The following is an 18,201-nucleotide window of genomic DNA, read 5'->3' on the forward strand; positions in this document are numbered from 1 at the left end:
TTGTGGAAGAGCCACACTCAGGGGGCCAAAGAGCCGCATGTGGCTCGAGAGCCACAGTTTGCCGACCACTGCCCTAGGTGCAGTGTCACACGGGGGATGCCTACACACCCACACAGAAGCAGCCTTAGTGCCTTCAGGGTCTCAGGTCCTGGAAAGCCACATGGACACAGACCAGTCACAGTCTCACGCAGCTCCTACCACTTACGCTTGGTCACACAGTCCATTAGAACTCACCTGTACACCACGCACCCACACGCACACCCACACAGTGCCCCAGTGGGTCTCCTGAGTCCCACACGACACACATGGTCACATACACCGACTCGCCAAACGAAACATGCCCTGGGTCTCACCTGCCACCCACACCCTGCCCCGCCTGAGCCCTGTGCCCCCATCCATGCCTCAGCTTAGACTGCAGACAGAGCCCCTCATTTATTTGGTATCGAAGGCCCTGACCTCCAGTACTGTCCCCAATAAAGTGCAGCCAAGCTCCCAGTGTCTGGATGTTCGCCCCAAATAAGGGTTGGGGTCCGGTGGGCAGGTGTCACCACAGCGGGAGGGGCTGGGCAGCAAACACGGGGGACAGGTACGATGAGCGCTTGGCCAGCACTTCCAACCCGCCCAATCCCTGCTGAAGCCTGGGGTGAGGGAGAGCCCCCCCCCCCCCCCCGCGGCCCCTCAGGTCTCCCGGACCCGCCCCAGGAGGCCGGCGTTCTCCTGGCGAAGGGCCCGGTAGTCCTCTTGGATCTTCTCCAGGTTGCTGAGGGTCTTCTTGCCCATCTCCGTCTCAATCTAGGCAACATGAATGATGTCCCTACAGCAAGCAGGCCTTCCTTCCCGGCTCCTGCTTACCACCCCTCCATCAGAGCCACTCGGGGCCCTTCCTGGGCTCCTCCCACCCCAACAGTCTTCTGTCCCACTGCCAGGCCCCTTAGTGTGCCATCCCTACGTGGCAGGATTACCCACCACATACTCAGGCTGAAGCCTCTGCCAACGCCCTGGGAGGCAGGCCTGGGGGCCTGTGGGGCAGAAGCCGGAGCTCAGAGCAGGTCCCTGATCTGTTCCAGGTCAAGTGCATGGCTCAGGGGCGGGGCAGAGACTCCAGCCATAAGCTGTGTCTGCTTCCATAGCCTGTCTTGGGACAAACTGAGGAGCTGTCCCCCTGGCCTGCCTTGGTTTCCCCTCTCACCCCCAGGCCTCACCTGCTCCTCAAGGTCTCGAACCTCACGCATGATGGTGCCCGTGTCCTCAATGGTCTGGATGAGCTGGCTGCAGTTCTGGGGATAGCAGGAAGACAAGGCTTACGCCCCACCCCACCCGTCCCCTGCCAGCCCGAGGCGTGCTTCTCCCCTCACCTCATGCAGGGCAGCTAGATACTTGTAGGCCTTCCGAACAGCGTCATCCTTCTTGGCATCCTGAACAGACAAAGGACCTCCGAGGTATCAGTGGGCTGTCCTGCTACGCACCACCTCCAGGTCCCACAAGTCCACCCTCTCCCACCCCCATGACGTCATCCTCATGGAACAGAGCCAGGCCTGAGCATCAGTGTACCTGCAAGGCTCACACAGGGCCCAGGCCCAAGGCAGCCCATGAGCACATGGGCAGGCAGCAGCTCAGCCCCACTCACCCCCCTCCGCCCGCCCCCGGCTGCCCCACACCTTGAACACAAGCTCATCAGTCACCGCAAACGTCCGGTCCAGCTTCCCAGACAGGGAGTTGATTTCCTTCTGAAGCTCCTTTGTATCAGACAAGATCTGGCAGAGACCAGGGCCGTGAGCCTATGCCTGGGGTGGGCAGCTGACCAGCTAAAGGCTTTCCTGCGCATGAGCTCACATCCAGACAGGGCCTGTGTCACTGTGTCAGTGGGAACCGGAGTGTACTGTGTGGGACTGCTCTGGGTCATGTGTGGCTCTGCCTGTCAGAGTGTGGAATCCCCGTGCAGCCACACAACACACAGCAGACATGCCCAAAGGACCCACCCTCCATGGCCATGGCAGCGCACCTTAGTGATCTCTTCCTTTTGCTTCCGGATGTTGCCCACAATCTCCAGGATGCGCTGGGTGTAGGCCAGCCGGGACACGTCTCTGGGCAGGGTCTCCAGCTCGGACACCTAAGCAGAGAGCCAGCAGGCACTCCCCAGGACCCATGCCCGCCCACCCTGAGCCACCCAGGGCTCCAGCACGGGCCTTACCAGCTGCTTATAGACCTCTTCCTTCCTGCGAGCCTCCTCGGCAGCTGCCCGTACACTCTGGTGCAGCTCCTGGATCTCTGCCAGCCGTCGAGAAGATTCCAGCTGTCAAGACCCCACACACAGAGGGCAGTCAGCAGAGCACGGGGGACGGACTCCTAGGCAAATACCAAACCTGTCCTGCCTGCAGCCCAGGACCCCACCACCTACCTCTCTGCAATCCTGGAGCTTTCGGAGGTGGCGGTACTCGGCAAGGAGCGGGACCCGGTGCTTTTCCCACTGGCCCGCCAAATGGATGACCCGCTGGGCGCTGCTCTCTACCACGAGCTGGGAATGGTGGGAGGAGGGAAGGTGTTACACAGTCTGGGCGCTTCCACTGACCCTCCTGCTCCAGCCTCAGCCCCACGCCCAGCCCCAGCCCTACCTGCAGCTTGGCGAGGTTGGCAGCCCCGTCCGGCAGCAGCTCCACAGCCCGGCTCTTCAGGCGCAGGGCCTGCTCCCTCTCGGCCATGCTGAGCTCCGTCTGCCGACACTCGGTCTCCACCTGGTACCCCGGGACTCCCAAGCCCAGTCAGTGGGGGGGTTCGAACACACATCACAGGCTCCCAGCCCACACTGAGCCTGGCAGGCCCTGACCCAGCCTGAGCCCACATAATGCCACACCCCTCCAGCCCCGATGGCCCCCTTGGCCCCTCCTGAGAGCAACAGAGACCTACATGCAGAAACGGGCACCCACAGGCCCCTGTGACTCCTCCACCTCCACGCTGACCCCAGAAGCCCTGACAAGCCCCTAAACCTCCTGCCGTGCAGACCAATCATGCCCCACAGATGCCCAGAGATTAAGGTGCCCAGATGTCCCACTTTTGGCGGGACAGCCCCGGTTTTTAACAATTTGTCCCGAGTCCCGCGGCGGTTTAAAAATCCGGTGGAATAAAAAATCGGGACTTTTTTAAACCACCGCGGGACTCGGGACAAATTGTTAAAAACCGGGACGTCTGGTCACCTAACCAGAGATGCCCACACATGTCCTAATCCTCACAGACACTCGCCAGGCCTGACCAGTGCTCACAGGCACTCTCACCCCTACGGGTCCAACAAGCCCTGAACCACGCATCCCCTTCCCACCCCCGACGATGCTCCTGAACCCTCGAGAGCCCACACATCCCTAAAGGCCCCTATAAATCCTTCTGTACTTGCAGACCTCTATGGAGTACCTCTCATCCCCCTCCCGCCCCCCAAGCTCTCTAGCCCGGACTTGTGACTGGACCCGACACAGCCCCGCCCGCACCTGCACCAGGCCGAGTCCCAGCGTCTTCATGCTGGCTCCGATCTCTTCAATGCTGCGGTTCACGCCCTCCAGCTGCTCCTGGAGGGCTTCCAGCTCCTGCTCTTGAGCTGCCCATGTGTCCTGGGAGGAACAGTCAGTCAGGGTCGGGTGTCAGGCCCAGGAGACAGACAAGGGGCCAGGACACGCCTCAGACACGCCTCGCTGCTCTGCTCACCTGTTCCGGCCACCGGGAGGTGGCCAGCACCTCTGACACCTGGGCTGCCTGGGCCTCAGGCTCCTGGGGGAGGGAGAAGGAGCATCTTACTGTCGAGGAAGGCCTTGCTCCCCACAGCCCAGCTCAACAGCCCCCACAATCACCTTCCCATTGAACAGCTGGTGGCCATACCCATGCCCACTTAGCAGCTGGTGACTATCAGACTGACCATATGAGGATCAAGGCAGTCTCTGTGACCTCAGACTAGGGTGTCTGCTCACAAACAAACCTCCCTGATCCTGACAGCTCCTGCTCACCCGCCCTGTCTCTGAAGCCCCAGCTGCCCATGGGAAGGACGAGTGCCCCTCTGAGTGACATCCAAGGAGGGCCCAGAGGAAACTTCCTGGGAAGCCTGGAGTTTGCACAAAGAACACCCGTCCAGCCCTAATCGGTTTGGCTCAGTGGATAGAGCGTCGGCCTATGGACTGAAAGGTCCCAGGTTCGATTCTCGTCAAGAGCATGTACCTTGGTTGCAGGCACATCCCCAGTAGGGGGTGTATAGGAGGCAGCTGATCGATGTTTCTCTCTCATCGATGTTTCTAACTATCCCTCTCCCTTCCTCTCTGTAAAAAATCAATTAAAAAATGTTTTAAAAAAAAGAAGAAAGAAAGAAAGAAAGAAAGAAAGAAAGAAAGAAAGAAAGAAAGAAAGAAAAGAACAGCCCTGACCAGTTTGGCTCAGTGGATAGAGTGTCAGCCTGCGGACTCAAGAGTCCCAGGTTCGATTCCGGTCAAGGGCATGTGCCTTGGTTGCAGGCACATCCCCAGTAGGGGGTGTACAGGAGGCAGCTGATTGATGTTTCTCTCTCATCGATGTTTCTAACTCTCTATCCCTCTCCTTTCCTCTCTGTAAAAAATCAATAAAATATATATTTTAAAAAGAACACCCTTCCATTCTTATATGGTTCCCACCCTCCACCCTTTCTCCACTGAAGTCCTGGAGAAGCCAGGGGACCGCTGAGCACCAGCCCCTAGACTGGAGAGGCCACACCTGGTTGGGAACACAGACACCTGGGTGGCTAAGGTATGGTGTTGGCACATAAAGCAACCACCCGCAAGCCCACCGCCCCCTCAGGCCCACCCACCAGACGGAAGGTGAACTTCTCTGAGTGTGTGAAGCGGGAGCCCTTGGGAGCAGCAGTCTTGGTGCCAGCACCCCAGGCCTGCAGCAGCTCTCCCAGGTCCCGGGCTTGCGGGGCCGGCCCCGCCTGGCCCCAGATCTGACGCAGGTGTTCAGCCAGGTGCTTCTGTAGCCGCTGCCGCTGCGCCCGAGTGTCCTCCTGAGAACAGAGCAGGGCAAACGGGACAGTGTAGAGGCCTCCCGTCCGCCCAAGGCCCTGCCTCTTCCGGGAACCACGTGACAGGGGGCAGCTGACACATCACTCCCCCCCCCGCAGCCTGCTTCCCTGGCCCACGGGTCTGGGGGTCTCCTCTTACTCACAGCCACGCTACCCTCCACCTACTCACTCTTCACACTGGAGGGAAATGTGGGGAGGTGGTGAAACCTGCAGGCCCCAAATCAGAGAGAGACGCGGGAAGGATATGTGGGGACAGAGCAGAGACAGAGTCAGAGGTGCCGGGCAAAGAAGGGGGTGGAGGCAGAGAGAGAAAGACAAGAACAGGGGTAGTTTTGCCCTAGCCAGTTTGGCTCAGTGGATAGTGTCAGCCTATAGAAACAGAGGGTGGGGCAAATGAGACAGTGTAGAGTCCTGGGTTCGACTATAAGGAGGCAAGCTATAGCGATGTGTCTCTCTCACATCAGTGTTTCTCTTTGTCTTCCCTCTCCCTTCACTCTCTCTAAAACTCAATGGGAAAATATCCTCGAGTGAGGCTTAACAACAACAAAAGAATAGGGGTAGTTTTGCCCAGCCAGCATGGCTCAGTGGTTGAGCGTCAATCTATGAACACAGGTTCAATTCCGGGTCAGGGCACATGCCCAGGTCCTGGGCTCCATCCCCAGTAAAGGGAGGGCAGGAGGCAGCCAATCAATGATTCACTCTCATCATTGATGTTTCTAGCTCTCTGTCGTTCTCCCTTCCTCTCTGAAATCAATAAAAAATACATATTTTTTAAAAGAACAGGGACAGTTTTGAGACAACTGAGGAAATCTGATTGTGAATGGTACTAAGAGATCATTGTGCCCTAGCCGGTTTGGCTCAGTGGATAGAGTGTCAGCCTGTGGACTGAAGGGTCCTGGGTTCAATTCCAGTCAAGGGCACATGCCCAGGTTGTGGGCTCCATTCCCAAGAAGGGTCATGAAGGAGGCAGCCAATCAATGGTTCTCTCTCATCACTGATGTTTCTATCTCTCTCCTCCCATCTCTAAATTCAATAAAAATAAATATTTTTAAAAAGAGAGAGAGATCATTGTTAATTTTTGTTAGGTACGAAATGGCACAGGGGTTACATTAAAAAGTGAATGCCCTTATGAGTTAAGGCATACACTTAAGTATTTAGAGTTAAAAATGACATGTTTGGGATTGACTGGAAATTAATACAGAAGAAACATTGGGGAAACTAGATGAAGAAAGATTGGCAAAATACTTGTAGTTGAAGGTGAGTGACAGGTATAATGATTCATTAGAACAGAAATTCTCTCTACTTCTATGTTTGGAATTTTCTGTAAGTTTCAAAAAGACAGATAAAAATGGAACACATGGCAATGGGGGAGACAGAAAGAGAATGTTGTATCTGGGGTGGGGCGGGAACCGGGTGGAGGGGGGCAATGGGGGGAAAAGGGGGGACATCTGTAATACTCTCAACAATAAAAAGCTTTAAAAAGAGAGACCATTACCGCCCAGCCAATGTGGCCCAATGGTTGAGCATCAATCCATATACTAAGAGGTAGCCTGTTAGATTCCTAGTCAAGGTATATGCCTAGGTTGTGAGCTCCATCCCCAGTGGTGGGGGGGGGGGGCGAGTAGGAGGCAGCCAATTCATGTTTCCCTCTCATCGATGTATCTCTCTCTCTCCCTCTCTCCCCCTCTTCCTCTCTCTCAAGAAAAAAGAAGAAGAGGCTGTTGTAGAGGTGGGCAGAGGGGAGAGTGGACGGATCCAGATGAACAGAGTGGGAAGGCCGACACAGAAATTAGAAGAGGGGCAGCAAGACCACAGAATGAGAGAGTGACCAGAGACGTAATGCAGAGAGACTCTGAGACAGAGGAAATGGCATCGCTGACAATGGCGGAAACAGAAAGAGTGCGAGCCGGGTGGGCAGAGGGTGGCAGAAGCAGGGAGGACAGAGCAGATCCTGACTGCTCTGGCTGCTACAAACTCATGTTCATTTTTTTCAGTGAAACGCAGAGCACTATGACCATCCGGGTCTTATTGAGACTCTGAGCAAGGATGACTCCTCCCCAATCCACAGCCTTTCTGACTCCAATGTCCTCGCAGGGGTGGGGGGGGAGTGAGGCAGACGCACACAGAGGGGAGACGATGAAAGAGAGGGACAGAGTTGGGGAAGAGGAGGGGCGGAAAAACCAATGGGAGATAAAACAGGAGCAACAATGACAGAACCTTCCGCAGCAGGAAGTGAAGTACTGGGCAGTACCTGGGAGGGGTGGCGGGATGCCCGGTGGACCCAGTCCTTGTCCCCGGGGTGGTCCTGGCCTGTGTGCCGGCAGAGCTGGGTGGCATGGCATTCGAGGAGTGAGGCTACCCTCCCCGCAGGCTGAGGCACCTGGGCGGGGGCCGGTAGTAACAGGGAGCTTGCCTGGAACTCCCGGGCCTCTGGAAGCAGGAACAGAGTCAGCCAGGCCCACCTCCCCCGTCCTCCCCAGCACCTCCCTGTCCTCCCCAGCACCTCCCCAGAGTCTCATGCTCACCTCCTTTGGATCTCATTTCAGGCATGGCGAGCCTGCTGGCATGGAAAGGGTTCTGGGGAGCCGAGCCCTGGGGGGAGACAGAGTCAGAGCCTCTGAGCTGAACCATGACGGAGCGCACTGGTGAGAGGGGCCAACAATGCAAGCACCCGGATGGGGACAGGGAAAGCCAGGCGGGGACAAGCAGAGATCAGCCTGAGTTGGGGGGTCCCACCTGGAGGCGCTGCAGCTTAGGAGTGCGAAGGAGGGGTGGCACCCAGGGCAGGGCCAGCTGCTCCCGGATTTGGCTCCCAATGGCCCGGGGGAGGATAGCTGAGTCACCTGTGGGGGTAGGGAGGGAGTGTCAATCAGGTGACAATGCCACAACTGCACAAATACAGACCATGGGAAAATAGCCATCACTCCCTGACCCCACCCCCCCAAGAGATGCACTCCTATCTAGCTCTCAAACTCACACTCAGTCATTCAACAAATACTTACTGAGTACCTACTATGTACCAGCCACTACTTGAGACTCTCAGGCTCTCAGTGACCACGAGGAGATCATAACTAAGGTCATAAGGAGGGTACAGAAAACTGTCAGATGACGATCAGGAAAGGAAGACAGGGCTATTGAGAGGACGATGTCATTTTATTTTTTTAAATATATTTTATTGATTTTTAACAGAGAGGAAGAGAGAGAGATAGAGAGCTAGAAACGTCTATGAGAGAGAAACATCGGCCAGCTGCCTCTTACACACCCCCTACTGGGGATGTACTCGAACCAATGTACATGCCCTTGACCGGAATCAAACCTGGGACCTTTCAGTCTGCAGACCGACGCTCTACCACTGAGCCAAACCGGCTTCGGCAAGAGAGGACGATGTCATTTTAAATGAGGCAGTCTGCGACTGGCCTCCCTGATATAACGTGATCAGAAATCAAGAGGCTATCTGGCCCAGCCAGTGTGGCTCAGTGGTTGCACGTCAACATATGAACCAGGAGGTCATGGTTCAATTCCTGGTCAGGGCACATGCTTGGGTTGTGGGCTCAATCCCCAGTAGGGGGCATGCAGGAGGCAGCTGATGGATGATTCTCTCTCATCATTGATGTTTCTCTCTCTCTCACCCTCTCCCTTCCTCTCTGAAATCAATATATATATATATATATATATATATATATATATATATATATATTTTTTTTTTTTTTTTAAAGGCTACCTGGGGGGGACAATAATCCAACCAATTCAAAGGCCCTGAGGCTACAGTGCACCTGGCATATGTGAAGGCATCAAAAAGGCCAATGGGGTTAGAATGAGGGGAAGCAAGGCAGGAGGTGAGGCAGGGAAGCCCCTCCCAGCACCAACTCACCTGGTTCAGCCTAAGTCCTAGCCCCTTCCGCCCGCCCTGTATCCCTTCTCCCAGCCCTAACCCCAGTTCTCCCAAAGACACATATCCCTACCCCCTCTCTGGCAACCTCTTTACCATCTCCGCCTCTCTCAGCCCCTATAACACCGAGAATGCCATCCTCTCTCCTCACCAGCATTATACCCCAGGTACCCCATACCTGCAGTCTGGTCTGCGTCCTCAGAGGCATCCGTAGGTAGACGCTCAGCTAAGAAGAGAAGCAGGTCCCGGAGGTCAGGTTCACTGGGGTACAGGAAGTTCTGATAGCCAAGCTCCAAAGGATAGCCCAGGTCCTAGGGGTTGAGGAGAGGGTCCCTATTAGCCAGGCAGGCAGACTCCTCTTGCCCCGGAAGCGCTAAACTTTGACCCTAAATGCTCCCACTCTCTCACCAACCATCAGCCTCTGGCCCTCTCTTTGGCTCCCCAAGGTCTCTAGGCTTCTGTGGAAGGACCTATAGAGTGATTCTTGCCAATGTTCCAGAGAGCAAGAAATAAAATTAAAGCTCTAGCTTTTCTAACTATGGCTCAAAATCCAGGAACCCTAAAAGAGAAGATGGGTATTTCTGTATACATGAAAAGAAGTAAAAAAATAAAAAAATTAAAAAATAAATTAAAGGAAAAATTCAATAATCCAAGTCAAAAGAGTAATGACATGCTGGGAAAAAAATATTTGGAACTCATACCAGAGGAAATAAAAAGCACCTAAAACTAGCCGAAACCGGTTTGGCTCAGTGGTAGAGCATCGGTCTGCGGACTGAAAGGTCCCAGGTTCGATTCCAGTCAAGGGCATGTACCTTGGTTGCAGGCACATCCTCAGTAGGGGGTGTGCAGGAGGCAGCTGGTTGATGTTTCTCTCTCATCGATGTTTCTACTCTCTATCCCTCGCCCTTCCTCTCTGTAAAAATCAATAAAATATATATATTTTTTAAAAAACACCTAAAACTAAAGCAAAAAGATCAGCAATGCAACAGAAAAATGCACAACAGGCAAAAACAAACAGTTCACCAGAAAAGAAATGAAAATATCCCGCAGGAAGCTGGTGAACTGAGGAAGGATGGATCTTGGCAGCATTGTACATGGTATGCATGATGCTTCAATCTCAAGGATGAGACAGCGCTGAGTTTTGTGCCTCGGTGAGCCATGGCTTTCAAGAGCTGAGAGTTCCATCCATGTGAGGAGCACAGCATCCATGGGACACAAAACTGATTTTAGGTCCAGGACCTCTGGCACCATGGGGCCCACTGAGTCTCCCGTAGACCAAGGAGAGAGGCCTGCAACAGATGTTCCCTCGTGGCCTCAGAGGTAATCAACCCTGCTGAAACCTTGCTTTTGGACTTTCAGCTTCCAGAACTGCGAGGCAACACATTTCTGTTTTGAAGCCAAAACCAAATCCCTTAAACACATGGAAATCTGTCCAACCTTGCTTATAAGAGAGACATGAATGGAAGGCACACTGAGAGACTTCACACGAACATCACCGATCGGGACAACCTGACGCTCCATTCTCCTGTGGTGCACTGAGAGGAATACACCATCACAGGGACCGTGTTCCCACCCCAAACCGGAATCTACCCATTAGAAAACACTCAGAGCAATTCACACTGTGGGGCATACCAACAACCGGTCTGGACGCTTCAAATACATTTGTTATTTAAAAAAAAAAAAAAAAAAAAAAAAAAAAAAAAAAAAAAAAAAAAAGATCGCAAAAGAAGGCAGTTCAACACTTCCGATTAGAGATGTAACAATGAATCAAAATGTTATTCTTGACTAGACTCTTTGAAGTTTAAAAAGCTATAAAGGATACTTTTGTAACAACTGGGGAGATCTTATCTAAAACTTGGATACTATTACATTTCATGGCTGTGATCATGGTACTGTAGTTATGCTGGAGAATGTCTTTGCTTAGGAGAAACACATTCCATTTTAGGTATGAAATGTCATGATGTAGGCCACTTTCAAATGGTTCAGCGAAGAATTGTGCAATTAGGTGTGTAAAAAAATGGAGCAAGCCGAAACCGGTTTGGCTCAGTGAATAGAGCGTTGGCCTGCGTAATGAAGGGTCCCAGATTCGATTCCGGTCAAGGGCATGGACCTTGATTGCGGGCACATCCCAGGTAGGGGGTGTGCAGGAGGCAGCTGATCGATGTTTCTGACTCTCTATCACCCTCCCTTCCTCTCTGTAAAAAAATAAATAAAATATATATTTTTTAAAAAGAATGGAGCAAAATGTTCTAATGTAGGAAGCTAGGAGAAGGGTATACAGGTATTCACTGTTCCATTTTCATTTTTCTTTAAATTTGAAAAAAATTTAAGGTACCAAGCTGGGTGGGAGGAACTACACTGAGATACCATTTCTTACCTATTGGAAAGGGGTTTCTAAAAATCCCACAGTACACCCAGTGGAAGAGGCTGTGGGGAAACAGGCTGGTGGGAATGCAAAATTAAAGTCCCAGTGAGGGCCACTGGCCAAAGCTAACCAAACTACACATGCATTTACCATTCCACCTGGCAATCCTACCCCAAGAAGTAGCTACGCCTCCAACAAGTCAAGAATACATATGCACAAGGTTGTTCAGTACAGTATTCTTTGCAGAATATTGGAAACTCCCTAAATGTCCAAGCATAGGAGAGTGGTTGAATCAATCATGGTTCATAGTTCACGATGGACTACTTTTCAGCTGTAGAAAGTGGGAAAATATTAAGATCTCTACTATTTGATATGAAATGATTTCCAGGATATAGAGTAAAAAAAATAAAAATTAAAAAAAAAAACCCTAAGAAACTAAATATAAGTTTCCTTTTGTGTAAGAAAGAAGGAAGTAGAATATATATTTGCTTATATCTGCATTTTCAAAAACTAGAAAGATACACAAGAAACTAAGCAAACACGTAGGGGTAATGGAGTGCATGCTTGGCAATCTCTTCTACAGTTTCAGTAGTTAACCACCTTTTACCTATTTCACGGAATTTTTTTTTTTATATTATGATATTCCTGTTTAAATTGCTGGGGTTTCTGTCTCCAGACTGGATTTTTGTTAACAAAATAACCTACTCCAAACAATAAATCATTTTTTTAAAAGACACTACAAGCTTTGGTGTAAAAAAAGATCGGGGTTGAAACCCAGCCTGTGCTACTTACTGGCCATAAGGCCTGGGACTGGTTATGAACACCGAGAAGCTCAGATTCCGGGCTGGAAAAAAGAGCTGACAGTGCTTCCCCTAGGTGGCTGCTTTAGAGCTACAAGGCCCACCAGGGTTCTGGGTAGGAAAGAAAGCCTTTTTCTTCCAGAGTTGCTGTTGATCTGGAGCTGCCTAGACTCTGACATCAGACTTCCCTGAATTCATGTCTAAGTTCTGCCTCTTACCAGCTGTGTGACCTCAGGCAAACCACTTAACCTCTCTGTGCTTCACTTTCCTCATCTGGAAAAAAAAAAAAAAAAAAGGATACCAGCAGTGCCCACCTCAGAAAGTTGTCATGAGAATTAAATGAGTGAACACCATGTTACCACAGTGTCTGGCACAGAGCACACACTCAGGGAAAAAAAGTCATTATCATATGCACATGTACAGTGTACTGGGTCACAACGTGAGATATATTTATTCTGGAGGGTCACGGTCAAAAACGTGTGAAAACCACTGGCTTTTAAGCTACTTGACTTTGGGTTTTTTCCGACACCTGCAATCAAAGAGTTGTGACTAATAGAGAAACTCATTCCAGGAGTGGGGCGTGTGAAGTGACAGACACCAAAATATGGAGGTGGCTGAGTCGTAGAAAGTGGTGGCAGGAGTAGGGCATGGGAAGAGGCAGACACCAGAAGGCGGCAGTGCTGAGCCAAGGGGGGTGGCTCCCGGGCCAGCACAGCTGGATTAAGAGACACCTCTGTCTGCTGCGTAAGCACAGAGGTTGAGGGCCCAGACAGTCACATGAAACTCTCCATCACTGAAAAAGCCACACTCTCGGCCCCACTCTAAATATAGTGTGAGCAAAAGTAGGTCAACATCAAATCCAGGGGGAGGAAGCACTGAGAGAAGAGAGGGACAGAGAGACCTGGGGAAGACTGACCCTCCACACACACACACACACACACACACACACACACACACACACACACACGCCTCAGTATCTCCCACTCATTGAGAATACAGCTTCAGGCCGTGGGACAGAGTGCCTGCCTTGTACTGCCAAGACCCCCAGCCAGAACCTGAGAACCCCTGAGAGCTGGGTGGGCCTGAGAGATAAGGGATGGGCAGGGCTCTGAGGCCTGTTGCTAAGAGACAGACATTGCACAAGCAAGGTCAAATTCAAGAAACCTGACCACCTTGGCTCCTGGGTCTAAATGGAAGTGTTCATGCCGAGACTGGTTTCGCTCAATGGATAGAGCATCAGCTTGAAGACTGAAGGGTCCCGGGTTCGATTCTGGTCAAGGGCATGTACCTTGGTTGCGGGCATATCCCCAGTAGGGGATGTGCAAGAGGCAGCTGATAGATGACTCTCTCTCATCGATGTTTCTAACGCTCTATCTCTCTCCTTTCCTCTCTGCACAAAATCAATAAAATATATCTTTAAAAATAAATAAATAAATAAATGGAAGTGTTCACTGTAGCTACTGTATTGACCCTCTACCACCATACACTGGGCATTCTAGATGTATTTGCATTCATATGTAGCCACAGGTTGCTGGAATGCAAGCAGCCAAGCCAGGCCTACCCAATAATACTAATACCACTTATACAAAGCTTATTATAACCCAGCTCTGCAGAGATCAACTCATTTTCAGTCCTTACATCAGCTCTATGTGGTAGGTACAATTCTCACACCCACTTTACACATGAGAAAATGCAGGCCCAAAGAAAGTAAGAGCCCTAGCCGGTTTGGCTCAGTGGATAGAGCATTGGCCCGTGGACTGAAGGGACCCAGGTTCGATTCCAGTCAAGGGCATGTACCTCAGTTGCAGGCTCGATGCCCGGCCCTGGTTGGGGCATGGATGGGAGGCAACCAACCAATGTGTCTCTCTCACATCAATGTTTCTCTCTGTGTGTCTCTCCCCTACCCTTCCACTCTCTCTAAAAAATCAATGGAAGCCCAGCTAGCATGGCTCAGTGGTTAAGAATCAAGGTTCAATTCCCATTCAGGGCAAATGCCCAGGTTATAGTCTTGATCCCCACTAGGGGGTGTGCAGGAGACAGCCAATCAATGATTCTCTCTCATCATTGATGTTCCTAACTCTCTCTCCCTCTGATTTTCTCTCTTAAATCAATATATATATAATATATATTTAAATCAATGGGGAAAAAATATCCTCAGGTGATATAAGTACAACCAATGGACACAAAACTCTGGGGAGGGAGGGGATGTATGGGAGAGTGGGGGGCAATGTTAAAATATGTACACAGATAATAATTTAATAAAAAAAAATAAAAAAAAATATCCTTTTTTATTTAACAAAGAAATTAAGGTGAGGATTAACAAAGAAATTAAGAGACTGGCCCAAAGCCACAGCACATCACCCAGGTAGACGGATTTGGAGTTATTCTCATGAGAGGCAGGTTGTGTGCGGCCGCCACAGGGAAGAGCGTAGTGTTAGTTTTCAGTTAACATATATCTTCCTTTGGGTACCATCCCAACTCCACGTGATCCTGAAGCAGCCAATCACAGCGCCTATGAATGACCATGTCAGCCACCTGGGCCAATCTCAATACACAGCGGTTAATTCAGGAATGAGCATGTGACCGAGCAGAGCCTTTTCGGAAACTGGCAAATGGATACTATGGGGGGAAATTCTTGGCGCGAAGCTGAAAATACAGGGGCCAGGGGCAGCCCAGGCCCAAACTAGATCAACTCTTTTAATGCTCATAACGACCCAAATTTTATCATCTTGATTTCACATTTAAGGAAAGAAACTAAGACCCAGAAGGCTTAGAGTCACACAGTTAGCAAGTAGTGTAGTGAGGGTCAGAACTACTCAGGCAGCCAAAACTGGTTTTGCTCAGTGGATAGAGCATCAGCCCGGCCTGCGGACTGAAAGGTCCCAGGTTCGATTCCGGTCAAGGGCATGTACCTTGGTTGCGGGCACATCCCCAGCAGGGGGTGTGCAGGAGGCAGCTGGTCAATGTCTCTCTCTCATCGATGTTTCTAGCTATCCCTCTCTCTTCTTCTCTGTAAAAACTCAATAAAATATATTTTTTTAAAAAGAACTACTCAGGCAGTTTGACAGAGCCAGCAGCCCTCATGCTAAGCCACAGAGGGAGGTGGCAAAGAGGAAAGGCAAGAGTTTCGAGGAGGAAGGAAGAGTCTGTGTTGGGAGGAGGGAACTCACCATGCAGGCCTGAGCCAGGCTCATGGCCAGGCGGAAACGGGCAGACATGGCAAGAGGCAGCAGCGGGCTGAGGCTGGAGCCCACAGCGGGGTCGATCACACGTAGGCAGCGAACAACAGCTTCCACAACCAGCTCAGCGGTGAAGGCTCGCAGGGTCTGCACGTCCGGAGGAACCGCCCTGAGGAAAAATGGGGGCAGGCTCGATGTGGGGAGCAGTCAGAAAACCAATCAGGCTGGGCTGGGCTGCCTTCCGGAAGCCCTCGCATTGGAGTGGGGGTGAAGAGGACGGCCATGGTTCAGACAGGTCCTGGGGGTTGATGAAGGTGATTTCCATTTGGAAAACTAAGAGCTGAGGATGGCCCTAGCCAGTCTGGCTCAATGGATAGAGCGTGGGCCCTCGAACTGAAGGGTCCCAGGTTCGATTCCAGGCAAGGACATGTACCTCAGTTGCAGGCTCCATCCCCTGGTCAGGGCACATGCAGGAGGCAACCAATCAATGTGTCTCTCTCACATCAACGTTTCGCTCTGTGTGCCTCTCCCTTCCCTTCCCCTCCCTCTAGAAATCGATGGAAAAACATCCTTGGGTGGGGATTAACAACCACAAAACAGAGGATGTCCTCAGCTCCTAAGAACTTGCTGCAGAGAAGAGTGGATGGAAGGGATCTGAGTTGAGAAAATCTCCAGTTTCCCTATGCTTAAAAGCCCCAAAGTACTGGGGTCTGGGAAGAGCAAGGGGCCTATGTGGTATGATCTCTGGGTTTCTGGTCCCTTGATGTCATGTTCTCTAAATGTCAGAGGCTCCTGGATATTGAGCTGCTTGAGTTCTGAGACTATATGTTGGGAGGCTGGAGTTTCCAGAAGTTCCAAATGTCAGGACCCCTGAATTCAAGCAATCCAGAAATCAGGCTCCTTACAAGATGGCATCTGGGTTCGCCCCCGAATGCAGGAGTCCTGTGTGTCCGGGTCACCAGGCCTTGAGGCCGCCAGAATTCAGGCTCCTGGACTTTTAATAGCCCCAGGTGCTGGGAAACTGAGTTTTAAAGTTCCCACGTATCCATGCCCAGAGTTTTGGGAATCCCTGAGTGGGAGGGAGCTGGGGTTTTAAAGTTCCCTGGTTCTCAGGAGATAGGCGCCTTAGAATCTCCAGGCATCAGGATCCCAGGATCGTGATCTTAAGATCACAGATTTCAGGGTCCCGGGTCTTGAGGTTCCAACGTTTTAATGTGTCCATGTGTCTGGGTCCTTGATCTGGGGGTTTCACAAGTGTCGGGCTTGAGAGGCTCCTGGGCGCGCGCGCGTGTGTGTGTGTGTGTGTGTGTGTGTGTGTAAGGGGAAAGGGTTGTAGGATCCTGGAAGTTGGAGCCCTGGATAGCAAGGACCAGGGTTTTAAGGTTCCCGGGTGACTGGGTCCGGAGTTTTGGAGTCCCGGATATAGGCATGCCGGGGTGGGCGGGGGCTGTGTCCTTACGTGCCGGCCTGGCGCAGGGAATGGATGAGGATTCGGTCTGCCTCCTCCATGGTGAAGCTGTGTCCGAGTCTGGGGCTGGGTCCAGGGCCGGGTCCAAGAAACGAACAAGAGAGGCGAGCTGTGGAAACCCAGCCCCGCGCCCGCGGTCCCAGGAGTGTCACGGGCCGCCCCGGGCGCGCTGGGTAGTGTAGTTCCAGCAGCGCCTGCAGCTCCAGGAGCGCCCCGGGCGGATGTGGGCGCGGGGTCGGACCCACAATGGCTGCTAGGAGTTGTAGTTCTTCCGCCTACACTGCGGCGGGCTCTCGCAAGTTTGCAAAAAAGAGCGGATCTCCTGCATGTGCGCGCGCGCGCGTTTTGGAGCTGAGCGCGCTCGGGAGCGCCTTGGGGCGCGCGCGGGGCGTGCGTGCGCGTGTGCGTGCGCGCGCGCGCGCGTTGGAAGGGCGGGGCGAAGGAGGACTTCTTGACTCTTTCATTTAGGGCGGCGTTCCTCTTCCAGGGGGGGCTTCATCACAAGGAAGGACAGCAGCCTGTGATTATTGCAATCGTGATTATTGCAATGGAGAGGCTAGTGTAGGCGGGCAGGGGCTTTAGCACGCAGGGGCCAGGGTGGAGTCTCGGCTCTTGAGCTCGGATCTTTAGCTCAGCTTGCTAACTGTGCCATGCTGGGTGGGTTACATAACTTCCCTAATCTTAGTGTCCTCGTCTGTAAAATGGACTACGGTATTCTCCCTCCCCCCAGGCCCGGTTCCGCTTTCTGCTGTTTCCCGAGATCCAGCGCCATCTGGAAATATTAAGCGGAAATTTCCAGAAATAAATCATTCGCAAGTTTTTCAATCGCACGCCATTCTGACTAGCGTGATGAAATGTCGGGCCACCTGGCTCCGTTCCCTCCCCTCACCCTATCCCGCCCCCCAGCGTGAATCATCCCTTTGTCGCTGTAAATGCTACCTGCCAATTAGTCACTTAGTAGCCTTCTCATGATCAGAAACACTGGCAGTATTGCAGTGCTTCTGTTCAAGGAACCCTTATTTTACTTAATAATGGCCCCGAAGTGCAAGAGTGGTGATGCTGGGAATCCAGATATGCCAAAGAGAACCATAAAATGCTTCCTTAGTTTAAGAGAAACGCTGTATATGCACCGCAGGGAGGGGGAATATACTCAATAGTATATCCAGGGTTCAGTACTAGGGCTCTTTCAGGCTTTCACTGGGGGACTTGATAGATAAGGGGGAGACTATTGTACCTGCTTCCTTTGATTAAAACAAAATTAATTCATGTAAAGCACGTTGTACTATGTACCTGACACATAATAAAATAAGAAAAGAGTATGTACATTGTAGCTATGAAGTAACCATGCATTTAGTAAATGCTTTAATATGTTATATATGTGTATACAATTCAACGAGTGTATATAGATGCAGTAAACATCTATAAAACCACCATTCATTACAAAAATCACCCTAATGTGGTCCTGGCACATCTG

The 18,201-nt window shown here is 51.7% G+C and overlaps 1 protein-coding gene across 3 annotated transcripts; it reads right to left on the bottom strand.

Annotated features, from left to right (window-relative positions):
- Positions 1-413: 413 nt before the first annotated feature.
- On the bottom strand, positions 414-17,024 carry CCDC22 (coiled-coil domain containing 22). 3 transcript variants are annotated; one of them, XM_036460676.2, is made up of 17 exons: positions 16,719-17,020; positions 15,251-15,428; positions 9,094-9,226; positions 7,763-7,869; positions 7,552-7,618; positions 7,278-7,456; positions 4,814-5,008; positions 3,691-3,753; positions 3,477-3,596; positions 2,613-2,732; positions 2,399-2,515; positions 2,192-2,293; positions 2,003-2,110; positions 1,659-1,754; positions 1,356-1,415; positions 1,203-1,277; positions 414-792 (listed from the first exon to the last, which is right to left on the bottom strand). In XM_036460676.2, the coding sequence occupies exons 1-17, from the start codon at positions 16,766-16,768 to the stop codon at positions 679-681; spliced, it is 1,884 nt and encodes a 627-aa protein (XP_036316569.1). In that variant the 5' UTR covers positions 16,769-17,020; the 3' UTR covers positions 414-678. The 3 variants fall into 3 exon arrangements, with proteins under 3 accessions (XP_036316569.1, XP_036316570.1, XP_045426324.1); XM_036460677.2 differs by having other exon boundaries at positions 15,251-15,509; XM_045570368.1 differs by lacking the exon at positions 1,659-1,754 and having other exon boundaries at positions 16,719-17,024.
- Positions 17,025-18,201: the final 1,177 nt, after the last annotated feature.

This window comes from Pipistrellus kuhlii, unplaced genomic scaffold (genome assembly GCF_014108245.1).
Source record: "Pipistrellus kuhlii isolate mPipKuh1 unplaced genomic scaffold, mPipKuh1.p scaffold_m20_p_32, whole genome shotgun sequence".
Taxonomy (NCBI): domain Eukaryota; kingdom Metazoa; phylum Chordata; class Mammalia; order Chiroptera; family Vespertilionidae; genus Pipistrellus; species Pipistrellus kuhlii.

Bases quoted from the DNA above. Each gene is read 5' to 3' on its own strand.
- CCDC22 (XM_036460676.2), bottom strand. From the start codon at position 16,768: ATGGAGGAGGCAGACCGAATCCTCATCCATTCCCTGCGCCAGGCCGGC. The intron at 9,227-15,250 runs GTGAGTTCCCTC...CTCAACCCCTAG, and splicing joins GCCTGGCTCAGGCCTGCATG to GACCTGGGCTATCCTTTGGA. The intron at 3,754-4,813 runs GTGGGTGGGCCT...TCCCTCCCCCAG, and splicing joins AGAAGTTCACCTTCCGTCTG to GAGCCTGAGGCCCAGGCAGC.